The sequence below is a fragment of the Anoplophora glabripennis genome, unplaced genomic scaffold, assembly GCF_000390285.2.
Source record: "Anoplophora glabripennis isolate ALB-LARVAE unplaced genomic scaffold, Agla_2.0 scaffold761, whole genome shotgun sequence".
Taxonomy (NCBI): Eukaryota; Metazoa; Arthropoda; class Insecta; order Coleoptera; family Cerambycidae; genus Anoplophora; species Anoplophora glabripennis.
The window spans coordinates 199579-221557 of record NW_019416864.1 but is presented as its reverse complement, the minus strand read 5'-3'; the positions used below and the strand labels follow the sequence as shown (position 1 = coordinate 221557).

At 33.6% G+C, this 21979-nt stretch overlaps 1 protein-coding gene across 1 annotated transcript in view; it reads right to left on the bottom strand.

Moving 5' to 3' along the window:
• The window catches only part of LOC108914777 (ankyrin repeat and IBR domain-containing protein 1), a 50992-nt gene continuing 29013 nt past the window's right edge, over positions 1 to 21979 (bottom strand). The window contains exons 8-18 of the mRNA XM_018720657.1: positions 17391 to 17571; positions 14644 to 14852; positions 10947 to 11247; positions 6146 to 6288; positions 5689 to 5886; positions 5400 to 5565; positions 4909 to 5322; positions 4471 to 4851; positions 4005 to 4418; positions 2338 to 2791; positions 1 to 2279 (exon numbers count right to left, since the gene is read on the bottom strand). Of these exons, the coding sequence (XP_018576173.1) occupies positions 2084 to 2279; positions 2338 to 2791; positions 4005 to 4418; positions 4471 to 4851; positions 4909 to 5322; positions 5400 to 5565; positions 5689 to 5886; positions 6146 to 6288; positions 10947 to 11247; positions 14644 to 14852; positions 17391 to 17571 (3057 nt within the window). The 3' untranslated portion in view covers positions 1 to 2083. The remainder of the gene's footprint in view (positions 2280 to 2337; positions 2792 to 4004; positions 4419 to 4470; positions 4852 to 4908; positions 5323 to 5399; positions 5566 to 5688; positions 5887 to 6145; positions 6289 to 10946; positions 11248 to 14643; positions 14853 to 17390; positions 17572 to 21979) is intronic.

Here is a 21979-nt window from a genome sequence, read left to right as displayed (position 1 = left end):
TTTGAGAAATTCATTTATTTCCTAAAAAAATCACAAAGAGTTACATATTAATCTACTCTACCATTTTAATATATAACATTTAACAATAGTTTACATTTCATCTTCTACATGTTTAATTTTGAAAATATTTAATATCACAACCATTTTCAACATACCTACTGAAATTTTTAAAATAATAATTACACCAAAACATGATTTCATCTAATCTTTATTTATTTTTAATATTATAATACAGTAATGTTTCCACCCATTTCAATTTGTTATACCTACATTGTGTGCGTTTTTCATTAGAATATGGAAAGATTAAATGATTTAAAGAAGACAGACAATAATCATGATTGTATGTACTTTTCAGTTCATAATAAATATAAATATCAATTAGTGGGAGTAATATTAAAATAAACTATATATTTGAACAATGAAAGCTAATATAAAAAGATAGTTATAATTAATTGTGTCCCAAACTAAGACTAGGCCAATTTTCTGGAAAACAAAGTTTCTTTTATTCAGTAAAATAAAAATTGTATTATTCATACTCAAGTAGACAATTTGTGTATAAGAAAAAATTATATAAATATTTTTCATTTGCATTGCATTTAAAATAATATCGTTGCTACACAATTCTTAGTATCACATCAAATAAACACGAATCCAGTTTTAACAATAACGTTATAAACTCTATAAAGAAATCACTTTTTGTATAATCTTCCAATAAATCGGTTGAAATGAACCTTACAATCTTAACACTTTGTTCTTTGATTATTATTTTAATTCTACTTTGTAATTTTCTGAGGTATTTTAAATATCGAGAGAACAGAAAAATGTTTAATTCTGTAACTGAATTATTAACTGATTAAATACACATTTTGAATTACAAGGCATTCTAGTACTAACTACAAAGATTAGATCATCGGTGTAACAAAAATATTTTTTTTTCTATCTAAAGTAATTTCATTTTTGAAAATTTATAGAAATTCATGAAATTATTTGTTTCTCTGGAACACCTTGTACAATTTTAAAAATCAACAATTACAATACAAAACTAACAAGATTAAAATCGATATAAAATAATCACTAAACGTGTTTAAAAACATACATATATATAATTAAATTTGCGTACCATTTTTGTAAACAATTTCAATTTTAAAAATTTACAAAATTCGAGGCTCTGTAGAAGTGATATTGGAATGGTTTATGTATATAATAAAAAATTACAAATTTTTACCAAAGACATTGTAACTTTCACAGAGTCAGTACCATTTTATACGTTTAGATTTTACTTTATCTACAGAATCAACGTTAAAAATTAAAATGGAGTAGGATTTTTGAGATATTTCAATATTTTCCTTCTACGAAGAGAAATGTTTGATTGATGATTTTGTATTTTCTTCAGAATTACGATTTCGAAGACAAACTATGCACATTTGCAATATACCTACTTACTTTAATACAAAATGGTTTGTGATATTTTTCTAATGTATATGACATGATGACTATAAAATAACGACGATATTGGTTACTTTAAAAATTTATGTAACAGGAATAATAAAATATAAACAATATAGAGAATGATTAATATGTAAATATGAGTATTATGTTTTTGTCGCAATCAGTACTAATATTTAGCTGAAGTTATGGTTGTAAGAAAAGTATTCTCAAATTCCTGAAATCTTTACTTAATACAAGGGGTCGAAACCTTTATTAACGATCAAATATTATCAAATCAAAAATAAAACGGACAAAATATATAAAAGAAAAACAGTTAACGCAATGAAATAGGTTTTAGTTAATATTAACAAAGAATAAATTCCATTGTATGTTGATTTTACTTTATACGAATACTGAGTGATTATGAAATATGTAATATATGTGTTATACGTATGTGAATTCCAATATATGACTAGTAGCAAACGCTGTAGAAATCTCGTTTGAACATACAAAAACGTATAAAATGGTGAACTAAAGTTAGAACAATTACTACTTAGTTTTGGTCACTTTTTTTGGTTTACCGCTAGTTTATCACAAAAACGCATTTACGATACGTTTTTTCACAACAATTTACGATATAAACAGTCTTTTAATATTACAAGATAGAGCTCACATCCTCCTTTTTGTCGTCCTTGTCCTTCTTCTTCGATTTCTTCCTTCTCTTCGAATCCCTGGTTTTGGGCGACCTCTCCAACAAAAAGAGGGCTTCGTGGAAGTCATCTGAACTAAGGTTGGACTCCTGCACGTGAAGAACCGAACTCAGAGCGCCATCTGTGGAGGATTTTGGAAACCTGAAACGAACAAGTCCAATACGTCACATTTTTATAATGTGTTTCTCAAAACAGTTACCTAAACATCTCTCGTTCTCGTTCGGGTTCACTAGCACTCTTGGACTTGCCATTTTCTTTGGTAGACCTGGAAGGGCTGCTGCTCGGCGTGTGGATGTTGGATCTGGATGTGACCGGCGTAGTGGAGCGCACCAGCGAGGGGGTGAAGGGTTCAGCAGGAAGAGAATTGGAATTGTTGAGGCTGGTACTGGAGATGCTCAGAGAACACGAGTTTAGAGGCACGGGAACGCTTAGACTAGAAGAGCGCGATTGCCTTCCGCCCTGGATGAGGCTCATGCCCGGCGATTTGGGTTCTGGGGTGCGCGATATGGAGACGCCCGAGATGAAGAGAGTGGGAGATTTAGGTATGCCCGTCTCGCTCTCGTACTCGTTGGAGCTGTCAGTCTCCAAAGGGTGGCCGTTCTTGCACTTGTTTGGGCTCTTGCAGATTTTTATCCTCAGGTTTGAGGAAAAACCTGTAACAGAATTAGAGTTATCGAAATCAACAAGATCGAATTTCATTAAAAACTGATCGAAAATGTAGGAGGGTTTGGTTTTGCAAAAGGACTAACAACAAATCATAAGTCATTCCATGTAGAATAATAAATGTGTCGTCTCTTGAATCGGTGGATAGTTCAGGAACTGCACAAGGATCCATCCTTGTGCACACTTCTCTTTTCAACTTTTGTTAACGATATTTGTATTCATACAGATTCGACTAATTACTATTTGCATATGACTTTAGAGAAAGTAGTTTTTACGAAATTTGAAAAAGTTCATATTTCATTTCTTTAGAGTTTCATTATAACATTAATGATGTCGCAGGTCTGTCATTAAAAAGGACATTCGCTACATTAGCATTATTAGTTGATGTTAATACGTGAGGCTACTAAAATATTAACTTCCTTAATTAGAATTAGGAACTACAATATTACCATTTGGAGTTTATATCAAGAGATGACGAAATGACTAGGACTTTTCAATTCTCATCTAATATTTAGAAAAAATGTGCTGCTCCAAAACACACTTGATCTCGCTCTCCATCATCTCTTGAGTGCCCTTTACGAAAAAACTTTTTGGTGCAGTATTTGAACTACTTTGCAGTGCTTTAATCCAAACAAACGAGAATGTTATGACAACAAATTCGAACAGTACAATAAATAAAGCAATATGTCAAATTTGAGAGTGTGTAGCAGTTTGGTGTTTGAGCATTGTTGTGAGACAACCATATTCTTTTCAAACGCATTTCTATCGTATCGACAGCTTCAGCTTGATCACTGATGTGTCACTGTAGGTCACACACCTTATTTTTTAACTATATGGTATTTCACCTTATTCTTTAACTATATGGTCAGTGTAACTTTCAAAACAAAGAAGTAAATTTTGATTTTTGGTACCATCACGAAATTTGATGTAATAAATGCCTTCACCCCAATAATTAATTAATGAATTTTACGTATGAAAAAAATAATAAAGGCAGTACAACGATAGTTAAATATCAAATGCTTAAGCTGTTCTGTAATGAGAAAGTTCGTGGACAGGTGAACTACGTGAGTTGCGCAGAAAGAGGTACATTGATGTGAATAAGCGCTCATATAACGACGTTATTAAACAAGTGCCTTCCATTGATGGAGATACAAGTACTAGTTAAAAGATAACAGTTTTCACTATACAAAGATACATTTATACCTTTGCAAGCCCTCCTCTGTTCTTCCAATAAAAACCCTGTCGACTTCGAGAAACTATTCCTTTTGCTGCTCGCCCTTTGGTGCTTCTTAGGGCTGTGCTTCTCGCTCTTGCATTCGCTTCCAATAACGAACTTTTTAACTACGCTACTTCGAGCCCCTTCAGATCCTTCCGTTTGTCTGCTTGTTCCCTCGCAACACTTCTTGTCGCTATTCTCACAGCACTTTTTATTTCTGCCCTCGCTTAATAGACCTATACTCTTATTTACTGCTATTCTCGTTAGATAACTAGTCTTTGGTAAATGCGCTGAACACAGTTTCGCTTTCAAGGTGGCAAATGGATTATGGGTTTGCTTCTTGCATTCAGCAACTTTGGCTATTTGATCAGTCTTTTTGATTTCCTCGTCGTAGCTTCTGCCTGGAATGTTTAAAATTATGATATTGTCATCTTTATTAATATTTTATATTACCTAAGTCTTCGTCTGTAACCGAACTAAGTATTCCGCAGACTTCCATATCTGCGTTCATAGAATCGGACGTGGTGGTGTCTTCCACTGAACTTTGGCCTTGGTAAGACTCCTCCTCGGGATATGACGTGTGTAGCAAAAGAAACTGTTTTGTGCGAACAGAGGTCGAGGGCAGTGAAAGAAGTCTTCTCACCATATCTTCGGGTTTATCATCGTGCTGGCTGCTATGATCCGAATCCAGATGGTAACGGGGTTCATCACCTCCATTCATCCTTATTCTGGTACCGCGACCATTTCTACGAACACACAGATCACCTGTGGAATGGGAACGCTTCAAGCGGATGTCTGTGTCATCGTAGTCATCTGTGTCTTCAAAGGCGAATCCTGCAACGACAAAAAACAAGGTATTTACGTGTAAAGTCATGTGACTTTATTGTTTACCGTTCTCGTGGATATCAGAGATCTGGAATCTTCCATCTTCGTTGCCCTTACAGGGCCTAAAGAACAGCTCCTTGTCTGCTTCAGAACCAAATTTGTCCAATGATTTCAAATCGATCTTGTGATTGGCTAGAGACTTCAGGAAATAATCCACTGTAATATCGGCATTCGTTCGCTGATAACTCGATAACCCTTGATTTTCCTCGCTATGTTTTCCCATGGCAGCGGAAGACTCTTGCAAGCTCAGCTGGATCGCCAATTTCAGCTGTTCGTCAGCACTTTCATTGCTGTTGTTGGAAATGCTGGAACCAGGATCTGGTGTAATGACGTTCGCTTGAGCCTGCTTCATTCTGTCTTCTATCATTTGAAGTCGAGACATCTCCAAAGCGATAATGAGTTCCATACTGTAGTCTGACCCTGAAAATATATGATGTTTATAATTTTCATAATTCCTTTAAACAAAATGTAGAAAAATGGTAATTCTTTATACTTACGCCCACAACTTCTGTTGCATAACAGTCCACACTGATGCTCCTTTGTGGGTGATCCACGACTGTAAGGAAAGCTTTTGTGCGTTACACTTAAATCAGTTTCTTCATCTGTGTCATACTCAGGCCATTCACAGTCTTTCAGCCACGCGCTGGTTTGAGTGAGGTCAGACTGCAACAATAGGGTTTTTATGAAGATAATAGAAAATAGAATAATCTTGAATTCCAATTTGAACGGTTTATACAATAACATGGTTAGATTAAGACATATAATATAGTATATGTTTGCTCTTACATCTAAGTATCTTTTTTTCCTCTTCCTCTGCATTGGTGGAGTCTCGGGAGGTATTAGCCCCTGAGCGACAGCTCTGACAAACTCATGCCTTTTTCTTCTAGCTAAAGCAGTTGTTTGTACTATCACAGCTTTTGGTGTGCGCAAGTATGGCCTAGCTATCATCTCGCTGAGCTTTTCAGTCACTTCTTCTAGTTCATTCTATATAAATATGATTACATTTTACAAATATATGCAAACTGGTATTAAACGAAAAGCGTACGCTTTCCGTTACTGTTTTTAAGCAAGATATTTTCATTAAAAGCAAATTTATACAAAGCTCTTAATGGAAATATATGAAAAGACGTTTTAAACAACAGCGGTAGTAGTTATATTTATCTTTGCAGCAAATTATTAATTCCGGGAAATTGAAACGTAATTTCAGACGTAAATGAAATTAAAACGCTGCGAATCAACGAACCTGCATAAATTCGAATATTGTTTTGTTGTAACCATCGTCCTCGAGGTAATATCCATAAACGTAAGAGCCGCATAGCACTCGTCTCGCTTTGAGCAATTCCCTGACTCCGTCTTCTATAAATTTAGTGTTTTTCTCTCCAGCATCTGAGAAATTAATGTAAAATTTTCTACGTTAGCTGTTTAAATAAAATCAAACAAAACAGAAACGGCTGAATATTAGAGAATGTATGTATGAATTGCAAACACTTAGTATTTAAGTTTATTTAGATTATAGTTTTATGTTAGTTAAATACGATGATGTATATTGCGTAATTAAATTAAGGTACACAAAATGTGCTATCATATAATCATGTAATCATAAAATTGATAATTGCTTGTAATCCAAATTAGTACAAATTACTTCATGCATTTGTAACTTACGGGAAGTTTAAATTGAAATTAAAGAAATTGCACTTAGAAATTCGATACTAATGAACTATTTAATATGACATAAGATTCAATAGCACTACCTATTAATAAATAAGATCTCAGCTCAATATATAGCACTAGTGACGAGCTGTTAGCATAACCAAACCCCTTTTCAAAATAATAATATTACGTCTTTATCCAAAATTACATTGTATATGAAGAAAAAATATCATGTATGTTCGTTTCTTTTGCAAATTATAATTTTTTAATAAAAATTACTTACTGCATTGTTTTATTATAACAAAGCTATTAATTAATTATTAACCGACAGCTATCCACTAGATATTGCTGGTATAATTCAATGCTACTTGAGACATGTAGCCCATAGAGTTGTTATATTTCCTGCAATATCGTCGGTTAAGAATTTTATCTGCTCCCACTATATTAAATTAACTATTAATACATTGTTTTTAAGGGGGTAAGTAGATTTTACCGTAGAAGTGGAAGTTGCTATGATGTATGTAAGCGATGTAACTTACCTCCCCAGAGAAAAAAGCGATTTCAAGTTATAAATGCATATTTCAGGAACAAATAAATAGAAATATTTGATGAATATTACATTTTATTAATTATGATGAATGAATATGTAATTGTACAGTTATTACATTTAGTAACATTTACAAAATCTGGATGATTATTCCCCTCGCGTTTATTAATTGTCACATTTTTCTCAAAATGATTAGACCGCTTAATTTCAGTCACCGGAGGCTCAATATTATTTGATTGATCCGTTAAAACAGCATGATGCGATGTACTAGTAGAACCTGGTGTCATTGTAAAGAATCCTGTTGGCTATTTCATTTTTGTTACTTAAACTATCAGCAACATAACTTTCTGCAATTGTGGCTGATTTCCACCCACCATGTCTCTTGATTGCTAATACATCAACTCCTGTATTAGCCAGTAACGTTGCCGATTTTCTTCGTAATGAATTGCCTGTATATGTTTCAGGATGTTCTAGTTTCAAAAACTGTGCAATCTTATTAGGAATCATAGGAAGGGTATTCTTGCCGACTGGTTGGTTGTAACATCTATCTGATTGATAGCGCATAAAAAAGCGTGAAACTTCTGTTTTAATTCCCAATCTAATGTTGATATATTTCTTGAGAATTTGTAGGTGAAAAACAGAACCCAGACGAGAAGTGATTGTAAATGTACGTGACATACCATTTTTAGAATCTGGAATTGTAACTACAATAATGTCATCGAAATTTTGTAAATTGACGTTCAAAGTAAGTTTGCATAACTCATCAGAACGGCATGCTCATGCACTGCCTAAGACCGTCACTACCTTCAATAGCAAATATGTGTTATCGGGTGCCTGAACGAGAAAATCGTTGACTTGTTCTCTTGTAAAAACGTTTGGGTCTTTAGATGTATAGCCGTCATTCTTACGTTTCAAAAATGCTATCTGCTTGGAGTATTTTGATATATCCACGTTCTCCTCTATGAAAATAGTTTGTAATTATTGAGTATTCACTCCACAAACTCGCCGGTGACTTTAAAGTTCTTGACTTCGCCATGAACTATGCTAGCAGTGACATTTCAGAAACACCAGTATTTTTATTCTGGCACCATTCTTTGAAATTTCTATATGTTCGTCCGTAGCGTACTTTCGACTTCTCGGGTAATAAAAATTCACAGGCAGCATTTGCTGCTCTTTCTATTTGAAAATCACTCATTTTAAAATAACTCAAAACCAGCAAAATTGCAACTTTTATGTACCTTTGTACATAAACACCTTAGAAATGACAAAATCCAAACAACCAAGGCGACTTTCCAAGATTTTGAATAATGTCTAAATGAATTGATTAAGAAATGTCAAAAAATAAAACGTAATCTTTATTTCATGAACCATAAACAACTGTGGGAGCAGATAAAATGTTATACACCAGGCAGCGGTTAAATATAATTTACCAGTCTCGAACTCTATTGCCAGCAATCGCTCCGCTCGGGCGCGAAATCGTGCTCGACTGGTAAATAATATTTACCTCTATGGTGTAAATAATAACTATTGTCAATAAGGTTAAATGTATATTGCATACCTAGATTTTTGGAACATTGGACTGGTTTCATTTAATAGCATTTTTAGGGAAACTTTTGAGTTTATTTGAATTAGTTTAATAACTTTAAAATAAAATGAAAATACCTGAGCTAATAATAAAGTACATATTTATTGACAAACTTCCACTAATAGAAAGTTAAGAGATTTTTTTACTAAAGTACAATTCGGTAAAACTTGGTAAGGGTCTAGTTACTATAATACTATATCACTTATCACGAGTTATACGGGGTGATTAATATCTTATCCAAATAAATTAAAAATAGAGTGAATGTCGTAAAAAATATTTTTTGTACAGTCCTTAGTTTCCGAGAAAAAAATTATTGAAGTTGTACTATTTTCAACCCTTACATCGCTGGGCTGCTGCTCTTGTGTCATTCGCGTTGTGCACCCTACGCAATGCTCTCTCTCCCCGTGGACCGAGGCAATTCCGAATACTGAAATCCGATTTTAGTATTAACGTTTTTGCGATAGTGTTTACATTAGTTTTTCAAGTGTCAAAAATGGCTTATGTGTATAAAAACACTCGGTGTTGATGGATATCGTTTTAATTTATGGTGAAGCAAGACAACATTTGTGTTATGGTGAAGCATTTGTGTTATAGTGAAGCAATACAACATTTTTGTGTTAGTTCGTAGTTTCCACGGGAAAGAAATTCTCTCAATTTTTTGTCTGTTCATTTTTTATTACACTCTGCCGCCGTGTCAGTCGCCGACTGCATGCTTTGCCAAACAGTAGACCAGAAGTGTATTTTTTAATCTTTTTTTACAGAATTGTAAGAGTCCCCTGTACATTCAATTTTTTTTGGATAAGCTCTGAATCACCTTGTATATTAAACTGGCTATGTACTAATAAAGTGTCATATTAGTGACACTGAATTTGAAAATAATTAGTTCATGGGTCTTACGGTTACAGACAGAAATCATTTATTCAATTTTAATATAAACATTCCGTTACTCATAAATGAAGCAAGAATTATCACACTTTGGCCTCAAGATTATTTGATAGCACTTGCGTATCTTTATTTGAATATCTTTCGTATACGTATTTTCGACTTTATTTTAAAAACACTTAGTTATTTGCAATATAAAATATTACAAAATTGTTGTATGAATTTCGCTGAAATAAAATAAAACTTACGAATAAATTTACATTATTAAAAATGATTATTTTAACATAATTTTATATCTATTATACAATTACGGATAAGTACAAAGATGTATTTTATTCTAATTAATAAATTAAAACCCTATATTAAACATTTATTAGGTATAATAAATTAATAAATAAAATTTAAAATAAAGAACTGCAAATAATCCTACATTCACATTTTGCTTTTCTCCTCTGGTTCCAGTTTTCTGCTCGTTTGGTATTCCTTCTATACTGTCAGAGAATGTCTACTGACAGTCCAGGGCCTTGGTATCATTTTGTTTCAAACAGAACTTTAACAAAATTATGAAAACTAAAGCTGCCAGGAACATTTTACAAAACATTTAAACGCAATCCTTATATCATCATGCCTGCACCACCACCCACCATTCCAGCTCCGCCTCCCATCATTCCAGCGCCACCGCCCATCATGCCAGATCCGACACCCATCATTCCAGCTCTGCCTCCCATCATACCAACTCTGCCTCCCATCATTCCAGAGCCCATGCCCATCATGCTGGAACCTGCCCCCATCATTCCAGCACCACCACCCATCATGCTTGCTCCCATCATCCCTGCACCACCACCCATCATGCCTGCACCGCCACCCATCATCCCGGCACCCATCATTCCAGAGCCGCCTCCCATCATCATCGGTGCACTCATCATTCTACCGCCTCCACTGACCATGCCACCGCCCATCATTTGGCTGTGGACCACTTGAACTAATAAAACACTGGCAATGATGAGTCTGAACATGTTTGGTTTGAGAAAGCGAACTGATTTTCGATCTTGGAGACGTGGACTTTTATATTTAGAATTTGCATGGTACATTTTTTGGTTCATTAAATAACGAATCCGTGTACTATTGACAATTAACCGTTTACCTTTTCAGGATGGTGGTAATGCAACCTTTAACGTTATCACAAGTGTTAAAATCAAGTTCAATTGTTTACTAATACAATTGCATTGTACTTAATTGCGTGAATATATGCTTCCTTACATTGTGCAATGTTTACGCTCTTAATGAATTAATTGAAGTATTTTTTTACATTTTAAAGAAACATGCTTAACAGAAAATAACGAGTCTTATGTTTTACAAACCCGGTACTGTTAACATTACCTTCACCACTTTTTAAGCCCAAACTGCTTGCCAACACGTCCATCTTCTGCTTGACGCTGGTCAGTAGCGGCTCTTCAAGTTTTTGGCTGTTTTCGTGATTTCTAAATCTGGTATAGAAGTGGAGAAAGCGCGACATTTCCTGCATTTGATTGTTTCTGTCCATGGCTTCAGTGATCAAGCTACCCTGTTTTTCGTCTGCCTTATGAACAGCTTCAAACCTGTTACACCTGAAGTAGCCGCCTGTAGCCGAACTGTGACGTTTCCAAGATTCTTGGCATACCCAGCAGAAGTCAAATTTGCACTAAAAAAAGTACAAAGTATCAAAAATTTCACAAAGTGCGTCCCTAAGCAAGAACCGGATGGGTGAAACGACATTTATAAAAGACACGAAATGTTAGTGTTGAAAGTGGTTTGCTTGGATGCAGCTCTTCTTCTTTCTGAGACAAAACATGTCTTGAATTAAAATTCGTAAAATACAGTATGCCTTGGAAACTGGAAACTCTGAGTTCATTCATTAGTTAACTGACATCTCTACATGGGACGTCACAAAACATTATTCAGAAAATTTTCTGAAGATAAGGAACGAAGTGTTTGTGCAAAATGTCAGTGCATTAGGCCTACTTTGATTTGTTGCTTAGTTTGAATTAAAAAAGGGTTCTCATAATGACTATCCTTTGGTTGTATTACCTATTAAGCTATCTTGAAATAAAATTTCATGGACCTGTAGGAGGCCTTTGATTTCGAAATCACTTTGACGAAACGAATAAAAGATAAAACACGTCAAGCAGTCTTGGAATACATGCATCGCCATGCACGAAACAGATTCAGAATACATCAACATTTCTCGAATCGGTTCCAGAATTATTTAAGTAAATATACTATAAAGTACGTCAAAATACTTAGAGAATCATTTCAGATTACATAAAATATAGCAGATATCTCAAAAGGTCAAGGTCAATAACCGAATGTCAAAGATCAAAATCAGTGGGAGCAAAAATCAATGTCATTAGACACAAGAGATCGTCGATTTTTAACCTAGGGAACACTGCTCTTTGGTCTCTGGCTCCCGGAGTTATTGACCATTAGCCCCGGGGCATTGACCTCTGGTACCTACCCTGAGGTATTTAGATAAGTTCATAGATTTTCGAGATATTAAGTATTTCCAGTTATTTTGAAGCTTTCGTTGCGTTTCGACATATTTAATAGTTTTTAAGGTATTTTGCTGATCTGTAGCTTTTCGCGATTCTCTTGTATTGGATATCGTTAGATAAAATTTCATGTACCACCTACTTGCGAGTTTTTTGAGATCTAAAGGAGGACTGAATCGTAAATATAAACGGGAAACATGTACAATTTCGTGTCCTTCCTGTATTAGATACGACAAAAAAAATTCATAATGAAAAATTAAATATGTGTGTAAAATTTTAATGTCAGTGCCTACTATGAGAAAAAATTAAAATCAAGCAAAATATTAAGTAGGTCTAGGAACATTTTGTGATATCTCAGAAACGACTGGTGAAAATGCTATTCTCAATTTCCAAGGCTTATGCATTTTACGGATTTGAATTTATGGCAGATTTTATTTCGCAAACAGGTAAGGTTGAATCCTAGAAGGCCAGTTTCCAGCACCAACATTTGCTGTCTCTTATTAGAATGATTTTACCTATTCGTGGACATACTGTATAATATTGCAACATATCAAATTGCAATTGCAATTTTGCTAGTGTGTTATCTGAGCTTTTAGTCCAAGAGCTTACAAAAAATACCACCTGGAAACAAAAAAAAGGTGAAATATAGTGTTTTTTCCTGTGGCGCGTAAACGGCGAAGTTAACCTAAAAAATTCATAAAAGTCAAAAAAAAACAGTTTTCAGCAAATAAAAAAAATACTTGAACTCCAATCGAAAAAATTAAATAAGAAAGTTGTAGCTATTTGGAGATATATCGAAAAAACCGTCAAAAACCGATTTTTTTTGTTTTTACTGTATCTCTTGCAAATTAAGGTTTTGAAATTTGTTACTTGCTGTAAAGCTAGCCCTCGGCTAGCAAAAAAGTGCCTTGTTTTAAATTAAAAAATATTAAAATTTTTTCGAGTTATATCGATTTTTAGAAAAAAAAAAGGTCATCTCGAAAACCGGGTATTTTTTTATTGAAAATATGTCTTCAACTTTAATCTCTGTAAGAATGGACAATATAACACTTAAATAGCGACCTGTGGATTTTTTTGGAAAAGGAAAATTATCTCGGTCCCAGAAAGTCGTAGAGCAACGTTTTTTTAAATAGGCGTAAAAATGCCAGCAGTCGATTCCTGTAATAGATATTATCGAGAAATGAAATTCGAACAAGATATTCAAGAAAAACGCGACCAAAAATTTTTGCTTTTGTCATTTTTGAACACAAATGAATAAAATCGTTATCACTTTTTTTCACCATGAAAGTACAACTCTAAAGGTAAAAAATGAGCCCTAATTCGTTTCTCTATGACTATTCGTCGAGCAAGAAGAGCCGATTTTCAAGTTGACCTTTTTTTTCGAAAAATTGATATAACTCAAAAAATTTCTAATATTTTTTAATTTAAAAAAGTCACTTTTTTGCTTGCTGAGGGCTACATTTACAACAAGTAACAAATTTCAAAATCTTAATTTGCAAGACATACAGCAAAAACAAAAAAAAAAGGCGATATTTGATGGTTTTTTCGATATATCTCGAAAAGTAATATAGCAATTGATACATTTAAAAATACGAATCGCTAGGTTTTTTTAATAGCTACAACTTTCTCATTTAACTTTTTTCGATTGGAGTTCGTTTTTTTTATTAGCGAAAAACTGTTTTTTTATCTTTATGAATTTTTTAGGTTAACTTCGCCGTTTATGCGCGACAGGAAAAACACTATCTTAGAATTGTTTTTCCTCTATCACCATATTTTTTGTTTCCAGGTGGTATTTTTTGTAAATTTAACATTAGGTCGTGACAGATTGATTGAACTATTTGCAGATTTCATGAAATCACATCAGTTGTGTATATCGTATTGATGTCGCTTATTGAATTAAAGTCAATTAAACACTAAATCAAAGATAACACAAGTAAAATAAGCAGTTAATTGCAATTTATTTTCTTCTTTGTTCATATTAAAGTCAGTGAAAACACGACACTTAAACTTCAACCAGATTTCCAGACGTATATTTTAATTGTGTTTGCAATGTTTTAATCGTTTGAATGACATACGCCAAATGCAAAGCTGTCTCATATACTTGATAGTATAATGATAATTACATTGATGAAAATGAAATTACCCACACTCAGTTAGTCTTCAATTGTAAGGCACTATGCAATTAAATGAGTCTAAATCGGAAGCATCTACTAGTTCTCCGGTTCCTTAATGCATTTTGGTTATGGTGAACTTATTGCCATTAGAAATTATTTATCAGCAAATTTACTGATTTCAATCGAACCGCTTTTAGTGAAATAAGTTATATTTTCCTTTTCTTATTCATCTAGCAGAATAAAGCATGGTTTCAATCCAAAATTTATATATTTCCTCAAAAAAAATGGCACCTTTGATGTAATGATTACTGTAATTAGCTATTGAATTTTCTTAATTTCACGGAATGATATTATGTAGTGATCTAAAGTTTATATGATTTATAGCAAAAAATTCCTAAAAGAACGACATTTTTCTCCAATCTACTTCTTAATTACCTTTGAACATTTCATGTGGTTGCAACCTTCATTCTTCTGGATGGGGCTTTTGCAGTTTGGACAAGGCTTGGAATTTGTTACCAGCCACAAGCAGTTGGCTGCATCTTCGCTTCCGCTGCAAGACGCCTTCAATTCTTCTGGCTTTACTTCCTTTATTTTCACTTGCCATTCTTGCCACTGCTTGCAGCCACACGGTGCATGCGCCTCTCCTATAAAATTTATTTAGAAAATATATAAAGTAATAGTAGATTATGATACATAATGAGCTTCGTCCACTTTCGGTGTGCCACAAAGATCATATTTCGTCCCATTTTTCGTTTTATATGAATGACTTTTAAATTTTAACGGTCTCTTTAATGCCGAAACTGATAAACATATAAAGCAATAATGAATTACAGTAATTAACCTTTACCTCGTTTAACTAAATTGCATTAGTTACGGAAGTAAGCTTAATTCTTCAAAAGCTGCGATTCAATGGAGCTTTACTGCCACTTAAATGGAAAACATAGTGAACAAGAATAATACGTGCAATAGAAACATGCATGAAAAATAGAGAAAATTTGTCACATACTGTATATGACATGTATGAATGAAAATTACCTTTAAGGAAAAATAAAGTCGCTAACATATCGTTTTTAGTTAAAAAAATTAAACTGATGGTTGTTGAAAGAAAAAGATGTCACATTAAAAATTTTATTCCTTGTTCGAAATGGAGTTAAAATGGCCTTAAGAAAGTGTTTTCTATCTTCGTGTAGCTTTTCAAGTAAACGTTAAAAACGATGAAATGGAAATAATTTCAATTTATCTTGGCAAAGTTAATATAGACTATGTATTTCAATTCAATTTAACCACTTCTTTTGTCTCTGGTGGTGTGGGGTGGCAATGATATCATATATTTTTACATAAACTATAAAGAAAATGCAATGCAATATCAAGAATCAAGATATGTAAAAAAAATGTATAAATCTTGATCGTGAAACGCAAAATTTTCAGGGTACGTGTCTTCAAATTTTTTGAGAAAAATCAATTTTTTTATATTTCGTTAAGGATTAAGATTCACAAAATTTTATAATGTATTACCTCCTTTTGGTACATAAAATCGTTCTTTTAATTCTGAATTTCAGCAGCCAGTGCCTTAGGGAGGAGGGGTCTCCTCTATCCGTGAAATGTAACTTGTACGCCTATGACTATTTTCGGAAATATTTATGCACACTTTCTCGTGTCAAATTTTCATATTTTTATATACCTACGGCATTGACAACTGAACTGAATTTACTATAATTTTTCACAGATTCTCAAGACAAATTTAGGGGACCAGTATTTTTTATTTTTGCCAAGTGGCCCCCTCTTTCGGAGTTATAGCCCCCTGAAGTTCGCCCCTAAGAATAATCTTCTTTTTATATCTCAGAACCCTGTTGTACGAGAATCACTATATTTGGTACACAGGGGTTTTATGACATGCGGAATCTGAAGGTGCAACGTTTTTTGGCGGGGAACCCCCTTAAGAGAATTTTTCGTGGGCCCCCCTTGTCTTTGTAGCCAAAAAAATTTGGTCGCATATTTAAATTTCTTAAAAATTATCAATCCACCAGAAACCATTAAATTTAGAAACTTTTTGTCCCTTTATACTTTTTTCGTAAAACGCAATGTTTTCGAGAAAAATGTAAAAATGTGATCGAATACATATATTGTGATTCGCCATTTTCCTCAAAAACATTACGTTTTACGAAACAAATATCAAGAGACAGAAAAGTTTCTAAATTCAATGGCTTTCTAGCTGACTAATAATTAAAAAAAAATCAAATTTGCGTCCAAATTTTTCTGGTTCCAAAGACAAGGGGGCCCACCAAAAAGTGTCTTAAGGGGGTTTCTCGCCAAAAAGCGTAGCACTGTGAGATTCCACATCTCATAAAACCCCTGTGTACCAAATTTAGTGATTCTCGTACAACATGGTTTTGAGATATAAAAAAGACTTCTTAGGAGCAGATTTCAGGGGGCTGTAACTCCGAAAGAGTGGGTCAGTTGGCAAAAAGAAAAAATACGGGTCCCCTAAATTTGTCTTAAGAATCTATAACCAAATTTTGTTGCATGAATTTCGGGACATCCTGTATATGTCTAAATATTCCTCTATAAAATTTGTGAACCTAGTAGTACGCGTTTTTAAGATGTTTACATAAGTGGATTTTTTTTCGAAAAGATCAAAAGCTTGTCTCTCAGAAACGGTTAATTTCCAGACAAAGAGTTATATACATTTTTTGTTTAATTTTGTACGGATATTGTACTCTTAAAATTGTACTACGCCCTGAAGAATATATTAAAGGAAGTTCCACCAGAAAACTAAATTTTCGATAGCTGTCATTTTATTATAACCGTTCAATTTTTTTCTACAAACAATTAGTTTAGAAGACGGCGAAAAGATCTAAAAATAGATGATCTGAATGATTATAGAAGACATAGAGGAATTTCAAATGGAGCCCTCTGTATATTTTTTCTTATATTCGAAAAATCTAGAATATAATTACAATTGCAGTGTTCATTAATATCTTTCTAAAAGTAACTAGGTATATTTTGCGGCGAATATAAAATGGCTACATGCAATAAAACCTCCAAGGATTCGTGCGGCTTATTGGAAGAGTAGACGTTATCCTTAACATCCTTCCACATAATTGGAACGCAGGCACCGAAACAGGGTCACGTTTTATATAGAGGCTAAAGCCTCAAATACAACTAAGTCTTCATCTACTCACCCAAGCATTCCCAGCAAAAGAAGTGGGCGTTGCCGCAGTCCACAGCGTGCGACGTGATCGGCACCAGCTTGTTGTTGGTAGTCCTGCTGCTCCCGATTTGTTCCGCTTCGGGGAGCCGCACGGCCCTCCCGCAGCCCGCGATGGGGCACCATTTGATGCTCTTATTGCTCTCCACGAACGCCTTTAAGGAAACAGTGATGATGGGATTATTCCGGACTTAATGAATTTATTACTATTCTATTTATACAATTATGGCACAGATTCTGGGATGCCTTTAGTATAACGTAACATCAGTAAATAGAGTGCTAGACTAGAGTCAGTGGCTCATACACTTAAAAACCAATAAATGTTTTTCCTCGTAATTTTAAGGAAATGTTGGGTTTGGTATGCAGAGAAAGTGTTAAAATTATGTAAGTGCCAAAATATGTTTAACCATGTATTTAACTCATCAAAAGTAACAACTTTTATCTAATACACAAGCACACAAAAGAAAAAAGTGGTGTGTTCTTTCGATCAGATCGGTTCGCTAAGTTTTTTTGCCTATTTCTATCTCTATTATTCCATAAACACAGAAAACAAATATGCTTGGTAAATCCTGATTGCTGTCCCAAGATAACACTAATGATTTTGAAATCTCTGCAGATTCTTCACTTGTGCTCTGAATATTTTGAAGACATTCTTCATACTATCAGATTCAGGCACCTTTGCTAGATCCATCCAAGGTTCTGCTTCCTCTACTACACATAAAACTTGGACTTATGAAACAATTCCTTAAGGAATTGGGAAAAGAACATCTGATCAAAAAAAACCACATACATTTAATTTAGTAAAATAAGTGTAAACTTGACATAATGAAAAGGTTAATTTCTTTTTGGTGAATTTGAAGAAAGTTGTTATCTTCAAAACTAAGAGATATTTCTTTAACCTAGAGGGGGTCCATTATTGTTATTTTAATGAGTAAAAAATATTGGACACACATGTAGATTTTCGAAAAAAGTATTAAACAAAAGTTGTTGTTTCAATGAGTTGTTTGTGTGATTAAACTTTTTGCACTTAATTCTGGGATACCCTGTCTTCAGTAAGTAGTTCCTCCTCCAAATATAAGTGTGAAATTCTGAAGCAATTTCATCTATATTAGATAGACAATACAGACACGTAAAAAAAAAATAAGGGCTGTTTTTAGGGATGGGGATACCAAAAATATAATAATAAGTCTTCGACATCCAAATGTTCACCAGAAGATCATATTTGAGATCTTAGTTGTATTTGTAAAAATTTTATGTAAACGTAGTAACCAAAGGTTAAATTTCTATTTGATGGATTTTTTACTATAATCGGTTGATTTCAACAATTTATATGTATTCTTAATATGTATATTTTAAATGATCTAAAAACAATAAAATGAAGTAAGCTGTTTTAAAATTGTAGCTAATTATATATATACAATAGCAGCAAAGTAAATATGTAGATCAGCAGGCGTCAATAGAAACATCTCCTGTGTTATGTCGTCATTCCTTAAGTATATTATTGGATTTTGAAGGCACATTAGAATAACAAAGATTTACAAAAATTCACTCCGGATAAAAATCTCTCTCTTTTTCTGTTCTTAATTTCCCTACGTTCCAATAATTGGGCATTTCTATTTGGAAAGTTTTTTAGGCTTTTTGAAATTTGGCATTTTATAAAATTCGAGATGATCGTGATTTGCCATATTCATCCATTAAATATAAACACCATATTTGCCCTTGTAAGTATAATATGTATAATATACAGGGTGTTGAAAATTAATAGGTCAAGCAGTTAACCACATATTCTTTGGAATAAAATAATGGAACTTTTCTTATGCCAAATGATTTTCATTGATAACTCCGGTCATTGTAGATTTATGTAGTATGTATTTATTTGAAATATAGCACATATTTTGATCTTAAGTCGGCACATTTTTTGTGTAATTTTGATTTAAAATATCAAACGCGAACGGAGGGGAGGGGGGGTTGCAGTGCCCATCCCTATTTTTTTTTGAGTACGCCTAGGCTTTCCGAATATTTTTTTTAGATAAAGCGGAATTTTATTATGTTTTTTTCACTGTTGTAAGATTTTTATTTGGGGCTCGGTTTACCAAATATTGTAACTTTTTTAGATACGCGATATAAATTTAGTCGACGTTAGACAATTTTTAGGGTTTTAAGCAAAATTTCCATTTCCAATGGTACCAATACTAACTAAACAACAGTTAAAGAAACGAAATGAACGAGGTAAAGAGTAGGCTGGAACCACATATTTTGATTTGGGGCTTGCTGTACGAGATATTGCAACGTTTCTAGATGTGTTAGATTTAGCTCAAATTAAATAGCGTTGATCGTGATGATCATTTCCATTTTATTCAGTAAATTGAAATAAATAATGACTAAATCTTTCATATAGCCTTAAAAAATAAAGTCTAATGTCGACTAATTCGATGTCGCGTTTCCAAAAAAGTTACAATATCTCGTAAACGAGGCTCTAAATCAAAATCTTACAAGAGTGAAAAAATTAAAAATAAAAATCAACATCTAAAAAAAATATCCGTAAAGCAGAGGCGTACAAAAAAGAATAGGGTGTCCATAGATAGGTACTGAAATCTCCCTCCCCTACGTTCGCGCTTTGATAATTTAAACCAAAATTACACAAAAAGTGTGCCGACTTAAGATCAAAATATGTGCTAAATTTCAAATAAATATAAATGAAAATCGTTTTTTAAATTTTAATTTTGACACCCAGTATTTTGAAAATGGGGCTCTGAAATAAAAAGTGACATAAGAATAGTCCCATTATTTTAGTTCAAAAAATAAGTGGTTAACGGGCTGACCTACTAATTTGTAACACCCTGTATAATTGTAAAAATTGTGTGCACAAAAATTACACAGCCACACAAAAAAGAAAAGTAGTTTGTACTTTTCATGCGACGTATGTTATCAGTAGTATTTTTGCCTCCTGATCATGAATCCATTGTCAGAATTTAGCTATCACAGGAATTTCATAACCTCAAAAAACAGGTCAAAAATAGCAAAAATTCACAAAAAAGTGCTAGGAACACTAGAAAATTTTTTTTTCCATATTCAAATATTCATTTATATAGTTAATACTCCGTCGAACGTGAATTAGCTGTCAGAATTGATGGTTCTTTTTCTAACCTCAAAAAACGGGTCAATTAAGGTCAAATATCACGAATTTTCAAAAAATAACAAATTCGCGCCAAATTTGGTGTACGGGGGTTTTCGGGATCGCTGATCACGGGTCCGAGGTCAATTTTGCAAAATTCAAGATGGCGGATCCAAGATGGCCGACCAAATTTTCAAACAATAACAGATTCGCATCAAATTTGGTATAAGGGGGTTTTCGGGGTCGCTGATCACGAATTCGTGGTCAATTTTACAAAATTCAAGATGGCGGCCGACCAAAATTTCAAAAAATAACACATTCGCGCCAAATTTGGTATACGGGGGTTTTCCGAGATCAAATTTACAAAATTCAACCCGTGAACAGATCTTTTACAGAAAAAAGAACAAGATATAGCCGAAAAAAAGTAGATGACACATGATTGGGTACTCACGTTATAAAATAAAATATTACAAAATGGGTTTCGCAATTCTGACCTCGAATACGTAATCAGCGACTCCGAAAACCCCCGTATACCAAATTTGCTGCGGTTCCGTTATTATTTGAAATTTTGGTCGGCCATTTTGGATCCGCCATCTTGAATTTTGCAAAATTGACCTCGGATCCGTAGTCAGCGACCCCGAAAACCCCCGTATACCAAATTTGCTGCGGTTCCGTTATTATTTGAAATTTTGGTCGGCCATTTTGGATCCGCCATCTTGAATTTTGCAAAATTGACCTCGGATCCGTAGTCAGCGACCCCGAAAACCCCCGTATACCAAATTTGGCGTGAATCTGTTAGTGTTTGAAAATTCATGATATCTGACTTTAATTGACCCGTTTTTTTGAGGTTAGAAAAAGAACCATTAATGCTGACCGCGGATTCACGTTGGGCGGGGTCTTAATAATAATTATATAAATGAACATTTGAATATAGAAAAAAAAATTGTATTTTTCTTAGCACTTTTTCATGAAATTTTGCTATTTTTTACCTGCTTTTTGAGGTTAGGAAATCCTAAAATGCGATAGCTCAATTCTGACACCGGATTCGTAATCAGGAGGCAAAAATACTACAGATAACATGTCGCAAAGTACAGACTACTTTTCTTTTTTTGTTGGCTGTGTTATTGAATAATAGATTTAAACTTGTATTCTTTTCGTAGTATGTACGAGTACTCTTATTTATTTCCTTGTTTTATGTACATTGTCTGGTCTCAATTTCTGAAATCATGGTTGAAAAACTCTGAAAAGCAATCGAAATAAAATATTTTCTTTAAATTTCGAATCCATTCGTTTAATCGGAACCCAGAACCGGAATAAATTGGTAAGTTAAAGCGTTCAAAGAGCGCTTCGATTGATCGACATTTACTTTTTTCACTTCTTTATAGGCTTATGTACATATTTACGCCGTAGCATCGACTTCTCAGCGCCTTTTAAAAGTGAAGTACCCT